At 33.8% G+C, this 19340-nt stretch overlaps 1 protein-coding gene across 2 annotated transcripts; it reads right to left on the minus strand.

The window, feature by feature from the left end:
- Window positions 1-8934: 8934 nt before the first annotated feature.
- On the minus strand, window positions 8935-18684 carry LOC124360775 (prostatic acid phosphatase-like). Of its 2 annotated transcripts, none has more exons than XM_046814658.1 (7): window positions 18523-18684; window positions 16501-16605; window positions 15766-16005; window positions 14800-15018; window positions 12915-13041; window positions 11244-11464; window positions 8935-9135 (listed from the first exon to the last, which is right to left on the minus strand). In XM_046814658.1, exons 2-7 carry the CDS (start codon window positions 16507-16509, stop codon window positions 8968-8970), a joined length of 984 nt encoding a protein of 327 aa, XP_046670614.1. In that variant the 5' UTR covers window positions 16510-16605; window positions 18523-18684; the 3' UTR covers window positions 8935-8967. The 2 variants fall into 2 exon arrangements, with proteins under 2 accessions (XP_046670614.1, XP_046670613.1); XM_046814657.1 differs by lacking the exon at window positions 18523-18684 and adding an exon at window positions 17357-17748.
- Between the last annotated feature and the right edge of the window lie 656 nt (window positions 18685-19340).

Raw genomic sequence — 19340 nt, forward strand, 5'->3', positions numbered from 1 at the left:
TTTCATAAGCCACTTTTAAAATTCAACATCACAATGTCAAGGAAGCCCACCAGTTTAAAATACCCTATGTGAAAACATTCATGACTTTGTTCATTAAAGTTGGTTACATAACAGTGTTTAAATAATATTTAAAATGCATTAGATGATTTAAATTCGTCACTGGAGCAATCTGGAGTAAAATTTATATTTTAATATTTTTATATACTATATGCATTACACTACTGATCAAGCACTATTAAATTTACTTAATATTTGATCAAATTTAAATGTAAACATATGTTTCAGCCAATTTGTCGAAATAAAACTGAAGGTATGAACAGCTGTTTAGTCCCAGTTTAATTTGTGTTATGAAACGTAAAAACAACATTTATTCTGAATTTAAAAATGTTCCAGATAACTTTTCTTATATTTTGCTTCATAAAAACCTTCCTCGGATTTCAATGAACATTTTACAAAAAGAATTAACCGAATTGGTCCAGCCGTTATCGAGTTTAGCGCTTACCAACACATTTCGACATTCATTTTTATTTATAAGACTAGCTGTTACCCGCGGCTTCGCACGCAATCTTTAGAACCGAAGTCCTTATATTACTTAGTAAAAGCACTAATGATGTAGAGTGATGGAGTTCTATAAAAAAATTTAAACGTAAGTAGGCATACATCAAGTAGATACTATTTAGGTTCATGGTAAATAGTATCAGAGTTTAATTTAATTAATATATCAGGTTTTGCACGTGGAAGAGCATTTCTGGTTCAAATTAATTATATTTCCAACGTCACAGCTGAGCCTGCATTGTTACCCCGATCAAGAAAATACAACACACAGGTCTCGAAAACTTACTTCGGTTAAAAAGCGTCTATTTCTAGCCATTATCACATATTTCAGGTATAAGATATTTCCAGTACCATATTAGAGTTTGACTTGTCCTGTCGAAGAAAATATATACTTACGTATAAGGCCAAGAACCCTACTTCGATTAAAAAGTACCTACTGCAGACCGTTTAAATTCACTTACTATATCACAATTTAGCTTGCCGTATAGCCTCAATCAAAATACTATATAGTTCGATTATGCAGTTCTAGGAAACCTACTTTAGTCAAAATCATCTACTATGGGCAGTAGCGTAGCCAGAAATTTCGTTCGGGGGGGGGGGGTCCGAAACCGGGGATTTTGTGTGTTATTTGCCAATGAGTTCACTAGTAAAAGGTAAATACCAAAAATATGGAGCTTTAGTAACTACGCCTTATAGAAAGTGGAAAGATGTAATAGGCAAATTCAACCCTCACAGCAACTCTAGTACGGTGCCACAAATTTTCTTGTATAGCTACAGAAACTTTACGAAGTTCGATTCTGGCCGAGTAGAAGGCACCAATGTGATGTTGCGTTCACTGGATAAGAAAGAAGAAGAACAAAACAGAGCTTCACTCAATCGTGTAATTGACAAAACTATATTCTGTGGAAAAAATGAAATACCCCTTCGGGGCCACTGACGGCCGAAAGCCCTTTAGAAAAGGAGGGCAATTTTCTACGTTGCTCGGGCGCAGGTCAAACTAACGGTCGGAAAATGCACCGGAAAAACTCTACTGATTAGAAGTTCGGCTGCTTTGGATTTCACTGATTGAGTTATTTATGAATGAGTTGCAATGACGATTTTTTGTATCAGTACACTGTAGACAAGTACATAATTATCGGAAAAAATAAAAAAAATCACTTTCGGTTAGAAATAAAATACACATGAAAAACTCTAATGATTAGAACTTCAACTACTTCGGAAATCAGTGATTGAGATAAACGTGGTATTTTTGATTGAGTTAGAGCGACGATGTTTTGTTATCATTAAACTGTACTCGACTAACTATATAATTATCGAGAAAAAAATCACTTCCGTTCGGTAAATACCGAAGAAAAGCTCTCTACAGATTCAAGATTTGACGATTTTGGATTTCACTGGTTGAGGTAAAAGTAGTACTAATAATTATGTTACGACATTGATTTTAGGTATTAATTCAACGCCAACTAATAAATATATAATTATCGAGAAAAATAAACAAAAATAATCACTTTCGATCGGATATACCTACTAAGAAAAATTAAATAATACCTCAGTCAGTGAAATCCAAAGTAGTCGGTACTACTTATCAGTAGAGTTTTTCCTGTGTATTATACGACCGGAAGTGATTTTTCAATTTTTCTTCGATAATTATATAGTTATTAGTCGGCATTCTATTGATACCTAAAATCAATGTTCTAACATAATTCTAAGTACCACTTTTATCTTAACCACTCAACCAGTGAAATCCAAAATCGTCAAAACTTGAATCTGTAGAGAGCTTTTCCTCGGGATTTTCCGTCCCGAAGTGATTTTATTGTTTTGTTTCTCGATAATTATATAAGTAGTCTATTAGTCGGCGTTGAATTAATACCTTAAATCAACGTTCTAACATAATTCTAAGTACCACTTTTACCTCAACCACTCAACCAGTGAAATCCAAAATCGTCAAAACTTGAATCTGTAGAGAGCTTTTCTTCGGTATTTACCGACCGGAAGTGATTTTTTTCTCGATAATTATATAGGTACAGTGTACAGTTTAATGATAACAAAAATCGTCGTCCTAACTCAACCGAAAACACCATGTTACCTCAATCACCGAAGTTCAAATTAGTTCAAGTTTTAATCAGTAGAGTTTTCAAGTGTATTTTCCGACCAAAAGTGATTTTTTAAATTTTTTTCGATAATTATATACACGTTTACAGTTTTATAACACCTAAAATCAACGTCGTAACTTAATTCTAAGCGGTCATTTTACGTCCCCAAGACGAATTTGAACGAAGTGGTCGCTAATTTAGACTGTTCGCCGTGTTACGGTTCAGGTTACTTTGCGACGTCATGTGACCGCGCCCTATAAATACCGTGATTACACTACACTACCCGAAAGGCCGAGTCCAAAAGTATCGTTTGATACTTTATGATTTAAACGAAAGGACAATTATATTTATAACAACGGTCACTTTAATCAATTAAATCAATCAATTTAATGTGTGTAGACAAGAGTAATGATAACTCTCCTTTTTTTCTCGTGCTCCATGATAAATTTTTTAATTTCTTAAATTTCGGGGGGGGGTCCGGACCCCCTGGACCCCCCCCCCTTCGCTACGCCACTGACTATGGGCTTCTGTAACATACTTTCCGTCTTAAATATTTCCAGGGACATAGTTGGGTTTACCTTTTTTTTCCTGATGAAGAAAATATACACATAAGTAGGACTTTTTTTAATCTTTCGAGATGGGGGAAAACATTACATAGGCACCACCTAGCCCGTATTAGGTGGTAGTGTGAGATTCTTACTCACTAAAAAAACCCCTTTCTCCGCTTCACTCTGGGATCACCTTGTTGGTATTGCTTCAAAATGAAGGGAATGTTTCTTCTACTCCTCTGTATCAACCGGGTATCTCATCATACTATATTTCTCTTTTTCCTTACATTATTTTTCTTATGTAGTTGTTAACCTCCTCCCATTTTTCTTTAGAGTCTAACATTAGAGGCACTAATGTATCCACGGTCAGCACACCACGTATCACTCCCTCTAATTCCCTTTTTTCTGCAGTCCATCTCTGGCAAGCAAAAAGTGTATGCTTCGGTGTGTCTATCTCAGTGCTGTAGTCACACAACTCATCATCTGCCAAGTGAAACCTCTTTAGGTACGACTTAAAGCAACCGTGTCCGCTCAAAGCTTGCGTGAGGTAGTAGTTGCATTCTCCATGTTCTCTATCGACCCATGCTCTAAGGTCGGGAATTAGGCGTTTGTTCCATTCAGCTTTCCCTGTGTCCTGGCTCCATTCCATTTGCCATTTGGCCATGTATTCTTCTGTCCTACAACTTCCTTCCCGCTATGTTTCGGTTCTTGCCTTAGCCTGCAGATCTATTGGAAGTGTCCCCGCCAGAACCAAAACTGCTTCCGTAAAAACTGTACGATAGGCGCTGCAGACGCGCAAAACCATTCTCCTTTGAGCTCTTTTCAGTACATAAGTAGGACTGAGAAGCCTATTACGGCCTAGGGAGAAGTCATACCCATTCCCTATGTACTTTCGGTATAAGGGAGGAATCATTAATAAGGTTACGCAGCATTTCAAAATAAAAGTTTTTTGTTACGTTGAGGCATGTTAGTATTAATTTCTCTGTTTTCCCATAAGCCACTGTTAAAATTCCATATCACAATGTCAATGAAGTCCACCATTTTAAAGTAACGTATGTGAAAACATCATGACTTTGTTCATTAAGGTTGGTTTTATAACAGTGTTTAAATAGTATATAAAATCATTAGATGATTTAAATTGATCACTGGCGCGATCTGGAGTAAAATGTTGGTATTAACTTTTTATTTACTATCTGCACCATTACAGTACTGATCGAACACTGTTTACTTAATATTTGATCAAATTTAAATGTAAACAGATGTTTCTGCGTGTTTTCGATATAAAACTGAAGGTGTGAACAGCTGTTTAGTGCCAGTTTAATTTGGATTATGAAACGTAAAAACTACATTTTTTCTGAATTTCAAAATATTCCAGGTAACTTCTTATATTTTCCTTCATAAACACCTTCCTCGGATTTCAATGAACATTTTACAAAAAGAATTAACCGAATCCGTCCACCCGTTATCGAGTTTAGCGCTTACCAACACATTTCGACATTCATTTTTATTTATAAGACTAGCAATTGCCCGCGGCTTCGCATGCAATTTCCCAATTGTAAAACAGTACACTATATTCACGTATTCTTTTTCTATCACATTCTAAACATTGCGTATATAATTGTTAGTCGTTCCTTCGTGAGCCTTTTCTGCGCATTATGAGGGTATGTACCATACATAATTCCTGCCTGTATCTTTCGTGGGTTTTGCTAGGTGTTGGTAAGTTATTCAGATCAATTCATTTATATGGATGAATCTCAATATAAATTAAAGAATTAGGTTACAAAGAATCAAATTCGGTATGTTAAAATTAATTTATATATATAAGATATTCCCAGTGTCATTGAGGAGTGTGCCTTCAAGAAAATGTATCAAAGAAAACCAATTTCGATCATAAAGCGTCTTCTTTCTGCTCTTTTACCTCTCAATTACCTTATTTCCAAACATTCACGGATTTTAGAATGAGGTTGTTTTCATAATAGCGTTTAATAGTATTTTCAATGGATTACATAGTTTATTGATCATTGGTACAATCTAAATTTAAAATTAGGCAATAACTTCTTCTATGCAATCTGCATTACACTACTGAGTAAGCACTTTACAATAATTCAATATTTTCTAAAATTTAAATGTAAAAAAATGTTTCTGCCTCTTTGACGAACTTCAGTTGAAAGTATTAACAGCTGAAAGTGTCAGCTCGCTTTGTATTACGTGTCGTAGCGCAATATGCCGGATCCAATATAAAACACTTACATCAACAACAATTTATAAATAAAAAAAAAAAAATTAAATAAACTATTTAAATCAGACCAAATCATAAATCCAAACCATTCTCGAATCCCCTTCAACACACACACAAAGTTTCATCAAAATCAGTCCAGTCGTTTAGGAGGAGTTCAGGCACATACACACGAACACAATATATATATATATATATATATATATATATATATATATATATATATATATATATATATATATATATATATATAAAGATTATTCCATATTTTGTTTAAGTCTTCCTTCTACAAAAATCAATGTAAGAATTTCATCTTCTTAAACTTATAGAAATTTGTTTAAAAAAGTTTTTAAAGAATAAACTTGGAGTGTGGGTTGCGATAGATATTTAGAACAAATTAATTATATAGATCACATTATTACGTGTAAAGAAATTGTTTGCATAAAGTTTATTTTTGATAACAGGTTTCACAAATTTCCGTCGTTAAGTGATAAAAGAATAGAACACAATGTTTCGAGGCATGTAATCTTTTAAATTCTTCAGGTTACAAAAAAACAATACAAAGGGAAGCAAAAAACAATCAATAAACGCGATGAACTCACCAAAATCAAAATAGTTTTTGACGTCTGAAGTAGAGGATAGTTTACAACCCTTGAAACGTATATTGTTTAATTTTGTAAAATTTAAGAATAGAAAGTTTCCGAAATCCTGACCGAAATCGTTGACAAGAAACCATAACCAAAATTGCGAGGCATCGTACGCTAAAATCTCATGGTATATCCAGTGCATATTCAACATTCCATATATTGGAACTTTAGCAGGTACTTTCTTTGTTGCTGAGGTCTAAATAATTATCTCAGGTCTTTTTATTTTCCAAGACAAGAAACTGAGGTAACCCCTACAGCACTCATAGGCTACCTAAGAATATATGTTCTTCTGCACAGCTTCCGGAGTGACAGGATATTCAGGATGGGTATATATGGAGAATTGGAACCACCTGCTGTCGAAATCACGTGGTACAACCATCATCAGGTAGGATATTTGACAATATCTCAACAACACTTCCTAGGTTGTAGCTGTCCGCTCTTCTGCTAAAAGCGGACAGGAAAAGGATCTGCATTTCTTGTAAGAACCTGTAACAGTAAAAAAGCCCCAACCATAAAAAAAATAATCTTACGCAGTACATTTACCCCAATACCTTGACATTTCAGGGTAGTGACAAGTCAGTCTTTTACATACATTGGGCAATCCAGATTTTGGGCTGTCCAGATTTAAGTACAATGTAAGTATTTGACAGAATAAGTACCCTGTCATACTCTGCTGACATGTAAATCAGTCAGGTTTTAACCCTAGTAAGGAAAACAGTCTTCTATTGTTCACTAAACGTGACATTACATAAAGTAAGTATCGCGAGGAAAAACTAAGGGGCTATTTGACGAGCTGGTGACAAGATAAGGATAAGTGATACCAAGAATAATTTCTTAATTAGAGGATAACGGTAACATAAATTGGTAGTGTCTGGGGTTTCCTTTAACTAAATACTTTTAAAACAAAGCTATATTTTGTATAATTATATTATTTCCCGGACTGACACAAAACTATTTGTATTATTACCGTTACAAGTTTATTTTTGAAGATTGAAGGATTGTGAAGGAAAAGGGATTTTTCCGGATATTTATTGATATAATTTAACATTTAATTTAACATTTTACATTTATATAACAAGTTATAACTATTCATATCTAACCTAGTTTGTAATTATGTTAGGTTAATTATTTACTTGAAGAAGAGATCAGATTGCAGATCTCGAAACGTAATGGTACTGATTTTTTGGGTTCACTGAACGATGGAAAATGTCCGGAGAAAATCCTCTTTCCTTTACATATTTCCGTTACATGAGTACTGGAGTATTGGAAAGGCAAACAAACTAGATATTTGATTTAAAATATATGCATTTGCCTAGTTTTAAAAAAGTACCATCATTACCGTTTATGAAAGGGTTCAAAAATGATAATTTAGGCGTAAGTTTCAATTTTGGGAGGTTTTAAATAACACAAAATCTACAAAATGTCTTTTAAGAAGGAGGTGTTACTCTTAATATACACAAATTCAAAAATGCTTCGTTTAAAATATTGATATGTTTCTTTTAGTCTATGGATAACGCTAAATTGTTGATTTAAAGAAACCTACCGATCTATGAAAAATTTCAGCTTACGATGCAAAATCTCTTTCATAAATACTGTTTATTAAATTACTTATAATCCCTGGAAACATAAAAAAACAATTGCACAATTTTTTAAAATACGAACGTTAAGATAAGTTCCAGTACTTTTTCTCTTAGAGCAGCGTTTGTAATTTGACGCTGTCACAAACTGACTCCTGAATATTGATGGTTAAGTTCGTCTGAAAAGATCAAAGGAAACTCGGCGACGAAGAAGCTCAAAACAAATCTTTTGCATCGTTTCGACATCAGATACAGCTAGACTACAAAATATAGTTTAACCTATGTGAAGAGGCATCCTCACTGTCTCATCAGGTGCACAATTGTTTAAACTATGATGTTTTAAACACGATCCCAAAGCAGTGTGGAGCAACCAAGTTTTCTAATTATTATGTAACTTTGGATTAAAGAGTTGATTCAATGTGGGTGTTGGATTTAGCTCCAGTTCACCTTCCTCTTGGTATAACGTCTGAAATCTGATGTCACAGACTTCACATGAAACAATTAGTTAATGTTGAGTTGAGCTTCATTTGACCTTACGCTTATTGGAGAACTTGAAATTGGACACTATCACAGACTTGATTCCTGAAATCTGGAGTCATGTTCGTCTGAAGGGATCCAAAAAAGTTGGCAACGAAGAAGCTCAAAACGAATTTCTTGCATAGTTTCGACTTCAGAGACACCTAGTCTAGAAAATATACTGTAGTCTGAGTGAATATATATTCTCATAGTCTCATCAGGTGTACAATCAAGTTACTATTCAGAAGAACATGACTCTAGATTCCACTAGTTAAGTCTGTGACAGCGTGAGATTCCAGACGCTACACTAGAGGAAGGTAAACTAGTATTGTGTAACCGAGGTGAAAAGGAAACACCTAGGTATGGTGTTGTTTACTACTGAACCTGAGTATTGTTTACGCATCTTAGCATAATAATTGCACTGATCTCACAAAAATAGAAATAGACTTGTACATAATACTTGTTTAAGTACATTTGAGTGAGTCTTGATACTTGAAATATTAAATATTAATTCAAGCAGGGGAAAGGTATCTCTAGACCACCTATATAATTGTGTATGTAATGGTAAGGTGTTTAATAGTTCAAACTATGTGATACGGTTTGGGTAGAAAGATTAGGTTTAATACGTTTAAGAAACAAGAATTTTGCTACGTACCAAAGATTAGACCTTTTTTGAAAATTGTCTTTTACCACACCATCGCTTCTTAGATATTATATGCACCTCTAACGCAAATAATTCTGTGGTTGAGAAAAGATCAAGAATAATCGTAACTACAACTCTTGTAATTTGTTTAATTAGACATTGTTGTTTTTTCTAGCATTACATTCTTTCTGCCAATCTGTAATGTTGTAGTATTTCTCAGTAATGTCTAACATCAAATTAAAGTCACAAGAGAAGTCATAACCAGGGATGGTGACTTCCTTAGGATCCATTTCAGGAGAACCACCGTCAATGATCAGGACCTGAAACAAATAAAATTGCTTTTCTGTGAGATTGTAAAAAATATAAATAAGATAATATTCTTGTAGGCATGTTCTTGATTATGTAGAAGTCTCATACGAGTATTAGCATAAATAATATCTTTCATTTACAAATACAATTTAGTATTATAAACATATTAATGGTCAATTCATCTAATAATTAGGGTTTTAATAGTCAAATCATAACCTTCATCATAATACTCCTAAAAAAATATTAGAGATAATCAAACCATACATGTTAGGTATATAAATTTTCATTGATATTAACAAATCACCAATACATCTAAGTAGGAAAAACGGTTTGGTTAAATTTCAATTCATTATCTGTAATTTGTTAGGTTTTACATTTTATTTCATAAATAAACCAAAGGTTCTTGTGGACCCTTGTTGAACAAGACATTTGAAAATTGTGTCCTTTGGGGATTTAATAGAACGTATGTCGTAAAAATAGCTAATAAAAGTTTAAGCAATGGAACCAAAATAAAGCAAATTGCATAACAACTCCCAATAATAATTTCCCGCCATGGCTGTGTAATATTAAATGTGTAAACATTTTAAAATATACAAAAGACATAAATCTAATATCAGGTAAATATTGGTTAAGGTGTTAATCTTTTATGTTAAATAAATGGTCCATTTCACATAGGCACGCAACATACAATGATTCAACAATACATACGCAAACATACAATGATTAAGCCTACGTTTTTTTGTAGGCTTTAAAATGAAACAGTACAAAACATTGGGTAAAATTCTAAGTAATTGACTCATCCTCAAAACTAATGTTGCTTTGCACACTAATAAGCACCAATAATTATTACTGTAATTATAAAACAGTAATTATTACATTACATTCTTTGCATTAGGTTTATTATGCATTACAAGAGCCGAAAACATTTTCATAGTAGGCCTACACGTACATAAAACGGCGTTTCTAGAAATCGGTAGGGGGCTTTTTCTATAGAAAGAAATCGTCAACCACGCTAAGTTGTGGTGAAGGTTGAAGTGGGATGGCATCAAAAGAGATACAATTATAGAATAGTTATTTTTTCTCATATAATTTTTCGCCAGCTTGACAAATATAAAACAACGGTAAGACACTTATATTTAATCATTGTCAGCTGGTTGGTGAATTTCATTGTCTATATCTAGTTGTCTGATAGTGAGTGATATAACTATTATATGCATGTCAGAGGTTTAAGTGTGCCAAACTAAGGAAAAGATGATCTGCGAAAAAGATCGTTTTGTTATGATAAACTCCCATTTTGATTCTTACCAAAAACACTACTGTAGTATTGATCAATTTCTTTATTATGAAGCATTTCTTTATAGATTTCAATGAAAACCCAGTTGTGTCCTTTTCCAATGCAAATTAGTCCCCAGATCCAAAATTTTTACTTTTAAAACATATTTTATTCTCTTAACATGTCTTACATATACTGGGTGAACTAACTGTTCACGGCGTATATCGACTGAACCGAGAAACCTACATTCTTCGTTGTAACGAAAAACCAAATAGTTTGGGAAAAATAAATTTTATCACACAAAAACACCCCGAAATGGCACTTTTGAGGAGAGAGGGGTGTTTTAATTGATGTCGTTTCTTTTATCCAGGGTGGTCCAAAATGGGAAAGCTGAAAGGTTTCATAGTCTCTTTAAAAATCTCGGTAAAAATGTTAGCAAATCCAAATTTTTATCCAAACCTATGAAAGAAGTACTCTTTTTAAAAATATGTTGCAGCACATTTCCAATGTTTTAATAGTTCAAATTTAGGTTCTTTCAAAATCGTTAACCACAACATTCAAATTGTAGTATTTCCCAGTAAGTACTTTCAATCATGGAGAAGAGATCTTAAGGGCTGTAGAAAACTTGAGTTAAACAAAGAACGTACGTTTCTCGGTTCAGCTGCTGTACACCTTGCATGGGTTGTCTGCCTCACCCAGTATTCACAAAAATAAACACTGCTGTATTACACTTCCCGTGTTGTTACCATAAAAGTATCGGATTTTTATGAACATTAAACTTTTATACCCTTGATTCGATAAACCCCACTCATTTTATAATGCAAAAATCTGCGAATTTCGTAAAACCTGAACATAGAAGTGGCCACTGTGAGGATGGCGATGGAGCTCATAGATCAGTGCTGATGCAGTGTTTATGTAACCCAAGTCTTCTGCTTGCTGACCCAGTATCCTCAGCAGACCCATAAGTGTGTAGTCATGGCCGGAGTAGTAGAACATGCGTCTGTTAGGTTCCAGCGTGTTGTTCGCCTTGGACTTCATCAGATTTAAAATCTCTTGGTACAATTCTCCTGGAACACCATGAAATGAATGAACGAATGAAAAATGCCTTTATTAAAGAGGCGGAGTTGGGGCTATTAAGCCTTCTCTACCACTCAAGCTCATATTGTATACAAAACATTTACAATAGTTTACAGAAAATTGTGGTAAATTATTAACTTATTCTTTAAATGGAAAAAACAATAATGCTTAACCTATAAAAAATTAAATAATCTTAAAGTAAAAGTCTATATATTTAAATGAATGCTTAAAATACAAAAGAAAACTTTATACATTGAATAATAAATACAAGGTAATTCAAAATGAAGAGCAAAAAACAAGAAACATTCAATCACTCGTACACACCCTCTGACCACATGACTGCAACAAGCAGCATCACCCGTCACCCCCACGGGCCCCCCAGCAGTAAGCCACTAACCCCCGCCCCGAAGCGAGTACGGTCCTCAATACCATCATATCATCATCGGGGATATCATCGGGGAGAGCGTTCCAAAGGCGACAGGCCTGAACAGTAAAGGACTTATTAAAAATTGTTGAACGATGAATTGGAATTGGTAGTAATGTGGCATCATCATTCGAGTATTAGGTCAAGAATTCACGAACCACATAAAAACATTCAGAGTGACCAATCTAAATTCCTCCGTCTGGATTATGATGTTTTCACAGTCTGGACTCCTGGAATCTGGAATTTTCGTCTAAAGATATCCAAACAAACCCGGTGACGAAGAAGCTGAGCTGAGAAGTGGACTCTTTATATTGTTTCGACATCAGAGACTAGAATATAAAATATAGTGTAACTTAATTGACGAGTTATTCTTATTGTCTCATCAGGTGCAGAACTGAGACACTTTTCAGATGAAGATGACTTTATTCCAGGAGTCAAATCTGTGGCAGCGTCAGATTCCAGATGTTGCACTAAGAGGAAGGTGAACTAGCAGTAAACTAAACATTCACATTGAATCAACGCTTCCTATCGTAGGTACATTATGTGATATATTTCGGTTTAAATTCATCAGTTTTAAAAACCTAGATTCTCACTAGAAAAATATCTTGTTCAAAAAATTTAGTGGTTAAGCAAATAAGTGACTTCGTTGGTTTTATTATCATAAATGATTGGTGTTAAATTGTCGTCCAGCTAATATTAGCTGAAATTCTGTGGTTGCTAATCAATGACTGTTAGACACAAATTAGGTTGGTACAGACCGAACCATTTAGCAATAAGTACTTCGCGGGGAGGATGGCATTGCCCCCCTCAACCTACAGTAAACATTTACCCCCCTCGCGCCTGCGGAGTACAGCTCGCTCCAAAGTTCACGTGTCACTGACAACACAAGTCGCTCCACCCGTGACACTACTACTTTCGGGCTTTACATAACAATTACGTTTATATTATTCTATTTATGTACACAATCTAGATACATTTTACAATGAGTATCTAGGTGATAGCTTTCCTGAATTTACCTTCTAAATATTTAATCTGGTCATAAGAGCCTACAGCTGTGGCATAGTAGAACTTCACTACCAAGGAGGTGATAGGCTCTGGGTATATGCTGGCAGCCCAGTCGGGGAGAGTAAGATTATGGATTGCCTAGAGACATAAAAATAACATAAGAACTTATAGCTGTGACAAGTATAACTTCACTACCAAGGAGGTGATAGGCTCTGGGTGTTTGCTGGCAGCCCAGTAGGGGAGAGTAAGATTATGGTTTGCCTAGAGACATAAAAATAACATAAGAGCCTATAGCTTTGGCATAGTTGAACTTCACTACCAAGAGATTAGTGGCCCTGGTACACGCTGGATGCTCGGTCGGGGAGAGCAAGATTATGGTTTACTTATTGACATAAATATACACGTGTACTGATAAAATTTAACGTAAAATATCTCTAGTTGAGGAAAAGTTTAATTTATGTCTTTTTTAGCTCATTTACACGTAATGAATATAGTGCTATGAATGTTACTTAATACAAATGATATGGAATATGTGGAAATTCTCTAGATCATATACTGAAGGAAAAGTAAAAGAGTTTATTTGTATTTGCAACAATCTTGTGGTGACATGGAACTCCACAATCCTTCAAATTTAAACACGAGGCCTCAACTTTCCAATTTGGACGGAAAAATTAAATATTAATTAATGTGTAAGGAAATTTTAATATTCCTTACCAAATACGAAAAGCGATATAAAATAACGTTACTCAATCAATTATTAACCAACGCAATAGCGATACCAAATAAAAAAATAAAATTTACGCGACTACATGTAATAGACGGATTCCCATTAAAAATTCCTGGGTTTAATTTTAATTTAGATAAATACAGTTTGTGTTATTTAACCTATATCAGGTTAATAATGCCATGTGGACACATCAGTGGGTATATTATTTTCTCAATTCATTGTATTGATAATGCTTAATGCCTGGAATGCCCCATTCTTGTATAATTCATCAAATTAATTTAAAAGATATATGACTTATTCGCTTAAAAGGAACATGACTTTAATTTAGAACATGTTCTGTCCAAGAAGGGTTTGAGTGGTTAAGCTTTAGTGACAAACATAATATACTACTGGATCTGTCAATATCCACGCCGACCAAAAATTTTTCGACCAAATTTCATGAGATAATTTGTTGTGCAAAGGTATAACACGCTGTATGATTCATATATTTATATTAATCTGTCTATATGTTCTTTATGGAATGATTTATTATATAGACTTTTATAAATTCCAATTTGAACTAGATCTAGATACATTTGTTAATAACATTTGTCTGTAATCAGACCAAGATCTAGGAATCATATAAAAATGTAATATGTATCCTATACTAGATGATCTAAAAACCCATCTGAAAATAATGTGACGCTCCTCAGAAAAAAAATCAAGCCGGGTTTTTGACAAAGAAGTAGTTATCCAGATTTTAAATTTTTGCTTTACATCAAAATTACCAACATATTGGTAATTTATATAAAATGGTAATTTTATCTAGCTTTACCCAAAAAGGAATATCGTACAGTAAATATGAACAAATGCATGAACTATTATGTCGTTATAGTACATTTGTATAAACCTAAATTTGTATTATGCAATATATTTGCTTTAAATTGGAAAGCAACTGTAAAAACATTTAACAAGCACGTCTAAATTAATTCACGTAAAAGTGTCAGTATATTTGAGTTGCAAAGTTTATCATCAGAATTTGGAAATTTTCCGAAAAACTGAGTCAATAACTTTCAATTACTAATAAACTGATAACGGACTTAACATACAAGACCTCGAAAATTACTGAGACATTTTTCTTATAATTAAGCTCAATGAAGATTATATTAAACAAGTATCTAAGAACTTACTGCATGAACAAGTGACTCCCACACAAGAAATAACATCTGAGTTCTGTACGCAAATCCAAAATCTTTGAATACTTCATGTTCGTCTATGCCCGTGTAAGGAATGACGTAGTCTAAGAAGGTGGTCAGTGAGGAGTTATATATTTTTTGAGCTTCCATCAGAGATTCTTTTTGAGCTTCTTTAAATGTGGGACACTGACGATTTTCGTTGATCAACACCATCTGAAATATTAGTAACGTGTTCGTTAGTTAACTATGTATTGTGAAATATTGATCAATCACTTGAATTGTTGTTTACTGTTATACTCATTATCTGAAACAACGATTAATTTGCATTTTCCTTAACACTGATTAAATCGTACTTTATGTTCGACAATTTAATATTAAAATAAGATATCTGAACTTTCTTTGCAGTGCATATGTATAAAGCAATAACGTCCTATATCTAGTTTACGTTGTACATTATACACTATCCCCATAACGGTTACCATGCAAGTGTAACATTTTATAATGTTTCTTAAACGATGTTGTTTTGTTGATCAAAATTTACTTTATTATTGAATACCAGTAACTCCTGAGAGAAAACAAATTTTCTTTTATTTTAAAGTCAACATTTGAAGTACTTAAATATAATAAAAATTATTGACAGTAGAAACTTATTTTGGTTTCAATTCAGTAGTATCATTCGAAGGAGTCTATAATGATCTAGCAAACCAATAAAAAATTATATTAAGAACTACGTAAAACGTTTTCGTATAAAAATGTAAACTTGTTGTGTGATTTTTAAGCAAGACATACAACAACCGTACTCTTGATATGTGTTCGAATTGAGACAGATCATAAAATTCTGTAATTTTTGAAAAAATTAACGAAGCAAAAACTGATATTACTATGCATTTATGGAGGAAAAGCATTTTTAGGACCCAATTAAGTTCTGCATTTGTCCTTGACTGGTTTATGTTTACTAACCTCATTATGATCAAAGAAGCTGGGGAAAACTGGGACGGGTTGCCAGAGCAGGTGTTTGTTCCACACTTGGTATCCTGCAGGAGGAAATATTCCGGCCAGGAAAAGTTCAGCAGTTTGCAAAGCTCGTGCCAAAGGAGAACTGAAAGCTTTGAACTCCTCTGGTCTGTAAGCTTGGTCCAGGAATCCGGTATACAAGGACCGGACTTTCTGTCCCAACTTGTACATTTGAACTCGACCACTCTGTAGGTAATAATATATTTTGTAGTGATAGATAAGATTTAGATTTGCATTTATACAAATAATTTAAGTAAAGGAAAAGTCCATAAATCCGGTATCCTATAGTTTGGCGCTCTTGATAATCCAGCACGTCTTTGAGAAAATGTAACTTTTTTTTAATAACGCAAAACATCAATAATTTAATCCGCAACTATGTGTTTTCCAATCGTGATGGACGCAGCATTTAGTCGAGTTGGAAAAGAGGTTAGGTGCAGATTCGGCTAAATTCGTGTGATATCGATTAGACTCGAGTCACGTGACTGAGCATGGCCATAAGCTGCCTGCCTAAAAATACAGCACAAAATAGGCAAATCCACTTACAGCACCAAAACATTCTGGTTGAAAGTTTTCCCAATTACGACATTTAGTCATATTTTAAACATTGTAAATATAAATATAAAACTAGTCCTTGAGTGCAAAGAAGAAACCAAGATCATACTACAGATACAGATCACATACCTGAGTCATTTCCCCCACACCGTAAGGCCACACGGTAGGATCGTTGCATTGGTGCGGACTCGTGGGGAAGGTGAATAAGGGCGCTCTGTTGCCATGGCGAGTCACCTGCAACACGAGTAGAACAGCTTAGCTTTGGTACAGGCTCGTAGGTAAGGTGAATAAGGGAGCTCTGTTGCCATGGCGAGTCACCTGCAACACGAGTATAACTGCTCAACTTTGGTACAGACTCGCGCAGAAGTTGAATAAAGGAGCTTTGTTGCCATGGCGAGTAACCTGCAACACGAGTAAACAGCTTAGCTTTGGTACAGACTCGTGGGGAAGGTGAATAAAGGAGCTCTGTTGCCATGGCGAGTAACCTGCAACACGAGTAGAACCAATAATTTATATACTAGCTACTTTAACCCTCAATAGGCACATTTTAAATTACGAGTACTACAAAATATTTTAAATATTCTATGTAATAGTTTATCCATGTGGATACGCCAAGCTGTTGCATGATCAAACATTTACTTAAATCCGACCGCTATTTATATTTTATTAATTCCATTAATGGTCTCAATGTTATGTTTTGTTTTTTACCTCAAAGATTCTATAAGATGGTTGGTATTTTGTAATTTTCTCTCTAATTGTTTTAAGAATATCGACGTTTTAATACAAGATAGTTAGGTTTCAATATTTTATTTCAATATACCTCTACTAAACAGACCCAAATATTAGTACATTATCAAACGTAAAATACGCTCGTTCTGATTAAATACTCTCGTTTTTCTCTTACTACAACTATCAGGTATATTATAAGTTTTAAAACTAATTAGGATGTTGCGACAGTAACATTAATTTGCTGTTTTACACTTACAACAGTAACTAACTGTAAAGTTGGTACTGATCTGGTTCCTGTCGAGTTGGTACCACTGCGAGCTGCATAGTCTTCAGGGTTGGCAGACTTGTGTTGGTCAACTATTCCTGGTTTGTTGGTTAATGTAAAAATAACCGCTAACACCACAACCACCGCTGTCGAAAGCCAGAATAAGCCTGTCGGCATTTTATCACTCACTGAGTCTTATCACAGACAATGTTTTAACATGGTTTTATACAAGGTTTAGTGAATTATGAAATTCTGGAGTGAAGAGTATTAACTGCCGCAGTGCTTTACAAAATAACAGAGTTATCTCGTTGGTACAAAACGTTACGGGCTAATCTAACCTCAATTACTGGCGAAAACAACACAGGGTAAGATAAGGAATAAAGGAGTTTATTTTGTAGAAGAATTTATAAATCATTAGACACCACAAATGTCTGACTTTGTCTCTCGTAACTCTGTCGCTGTTCAAAACTTGCCTCAACCTAGGAAAAATTAAAAAAAAGTTCTGTTTGTACGGTTAACTTATTTTTTACATTATGAGTATGAGTAATACAACAATGTAATGAATTAAAATCACTTGGTACATTATTGTTAAATGAGAGGTAAATTTTTATTTTAAATACCAAATAATATTCAGATGGGAATGTCCTATTTAAACTTCCGCTTAGTGCTGAATTTGAAATCTGAAGGTTACAGTGTACCGTTATTATAGTACATATATTATATTACTTTGGAGCTAATACTTTATAAATCAAAACAACTTTTCGGAAATACTTGATTTATTCCGAATTAAAGTTCACCCAAAATTTTAACAAAGTTTACAAACTTTAGATTTGATTTTCTTCAAAAACTTCTCACAATCGATCAAATCTAATTAAGAGTCTGATTAAAAAAAAGAATTAAAATTAAAATGAAACTAAAAATGTATACTTCTCCAAAATGTTTAAATTAACAAAATAAAATTAAAAGTTCTCTTCTCAAAATATTCAAAAAATCAATATAACACAAAACTTGATATTAACTTTACGAGCAAAATTTAATTCACAATACTTCAAAAAATTGAATTAATTCTCAGACTCTGTAATATGGGAAACTTTAGAAATTTAATCACAACAGTATAAAAATAAAAGATATTAACTAAACGCTGGTACGGGACTTACTACTTTGAAGACTATGGAGGCTGATAGGAAACTAAAAACGCACTAAAGAAAATTAAAACTTGATTTAAATTTACACCCGATAAAAAGAATTACTCTAGATCCCAAACTATAGGATTAGAGGAAGAACTACTGCTTCTCAGCTGGACGTCTCTACCCTGTCGTTGTCACTTCAACACTGGTCCCCCTCTCTCCGGGAACGTATCACCGTAGACATCTCGATCAGCTTATTTACCGGTCTAACCAACAAACAATGTCTACGCACCGCGTCTAGTTAACAAAAGAGCCTACTTCCTACCGCGATTCAGCATAAATAATTACAACTACGGTACAACAGACTTAACTCCTGGAATTAAGTTACGTGTATTGCGTTATTTATAGAGTAACCATATATTCGGTCAATCGATGCTATATATGAAATATCGATTTCGATACTATCTACCTAACCAATGCGTAGTTTCTTAATTTGCTTTAATTTTAGCGCATATTTCTGGTAACTGGGAGTATCGATTTTTAACCATGGTGTTTTAGACTTTGATGAATAGATCTCATAATAGAAACATTACGGAATGCATTATGTATACAAATCAGGCTTATTAATTTTTTTTTTATTTAGAAACTAATGTGAGGCTAATTGTGAAAACTCTGCATTTAAGAGCATATGTTCACACATTTCAATGAATACAACATTAAGCAGAAGAAAAGTTGTGACAGTTATAAATCACAACACAAATTTAATATTTAAAACACAAGTTGTATGTTTTAAAATTTTTTTGTATTAACTAAATGTTTTAGAGTTAGTGAAGTTCACACAGTATGGT

Source organism: Homalodisca vitripennis, chromosome 4 (genome assembly GCF_021130785.1).
Source record: "Homalodisca vitripennis isolate AUS2020 chromosome 4, UT_GWSS_2.1, whole genome shotgun sequence".
NCBI lineage: Eukaryota > Metazoa > Arthropoda > Insecta > Hemiptera > Cicadellidae > Homalodisca > Homalodisca vitripennis.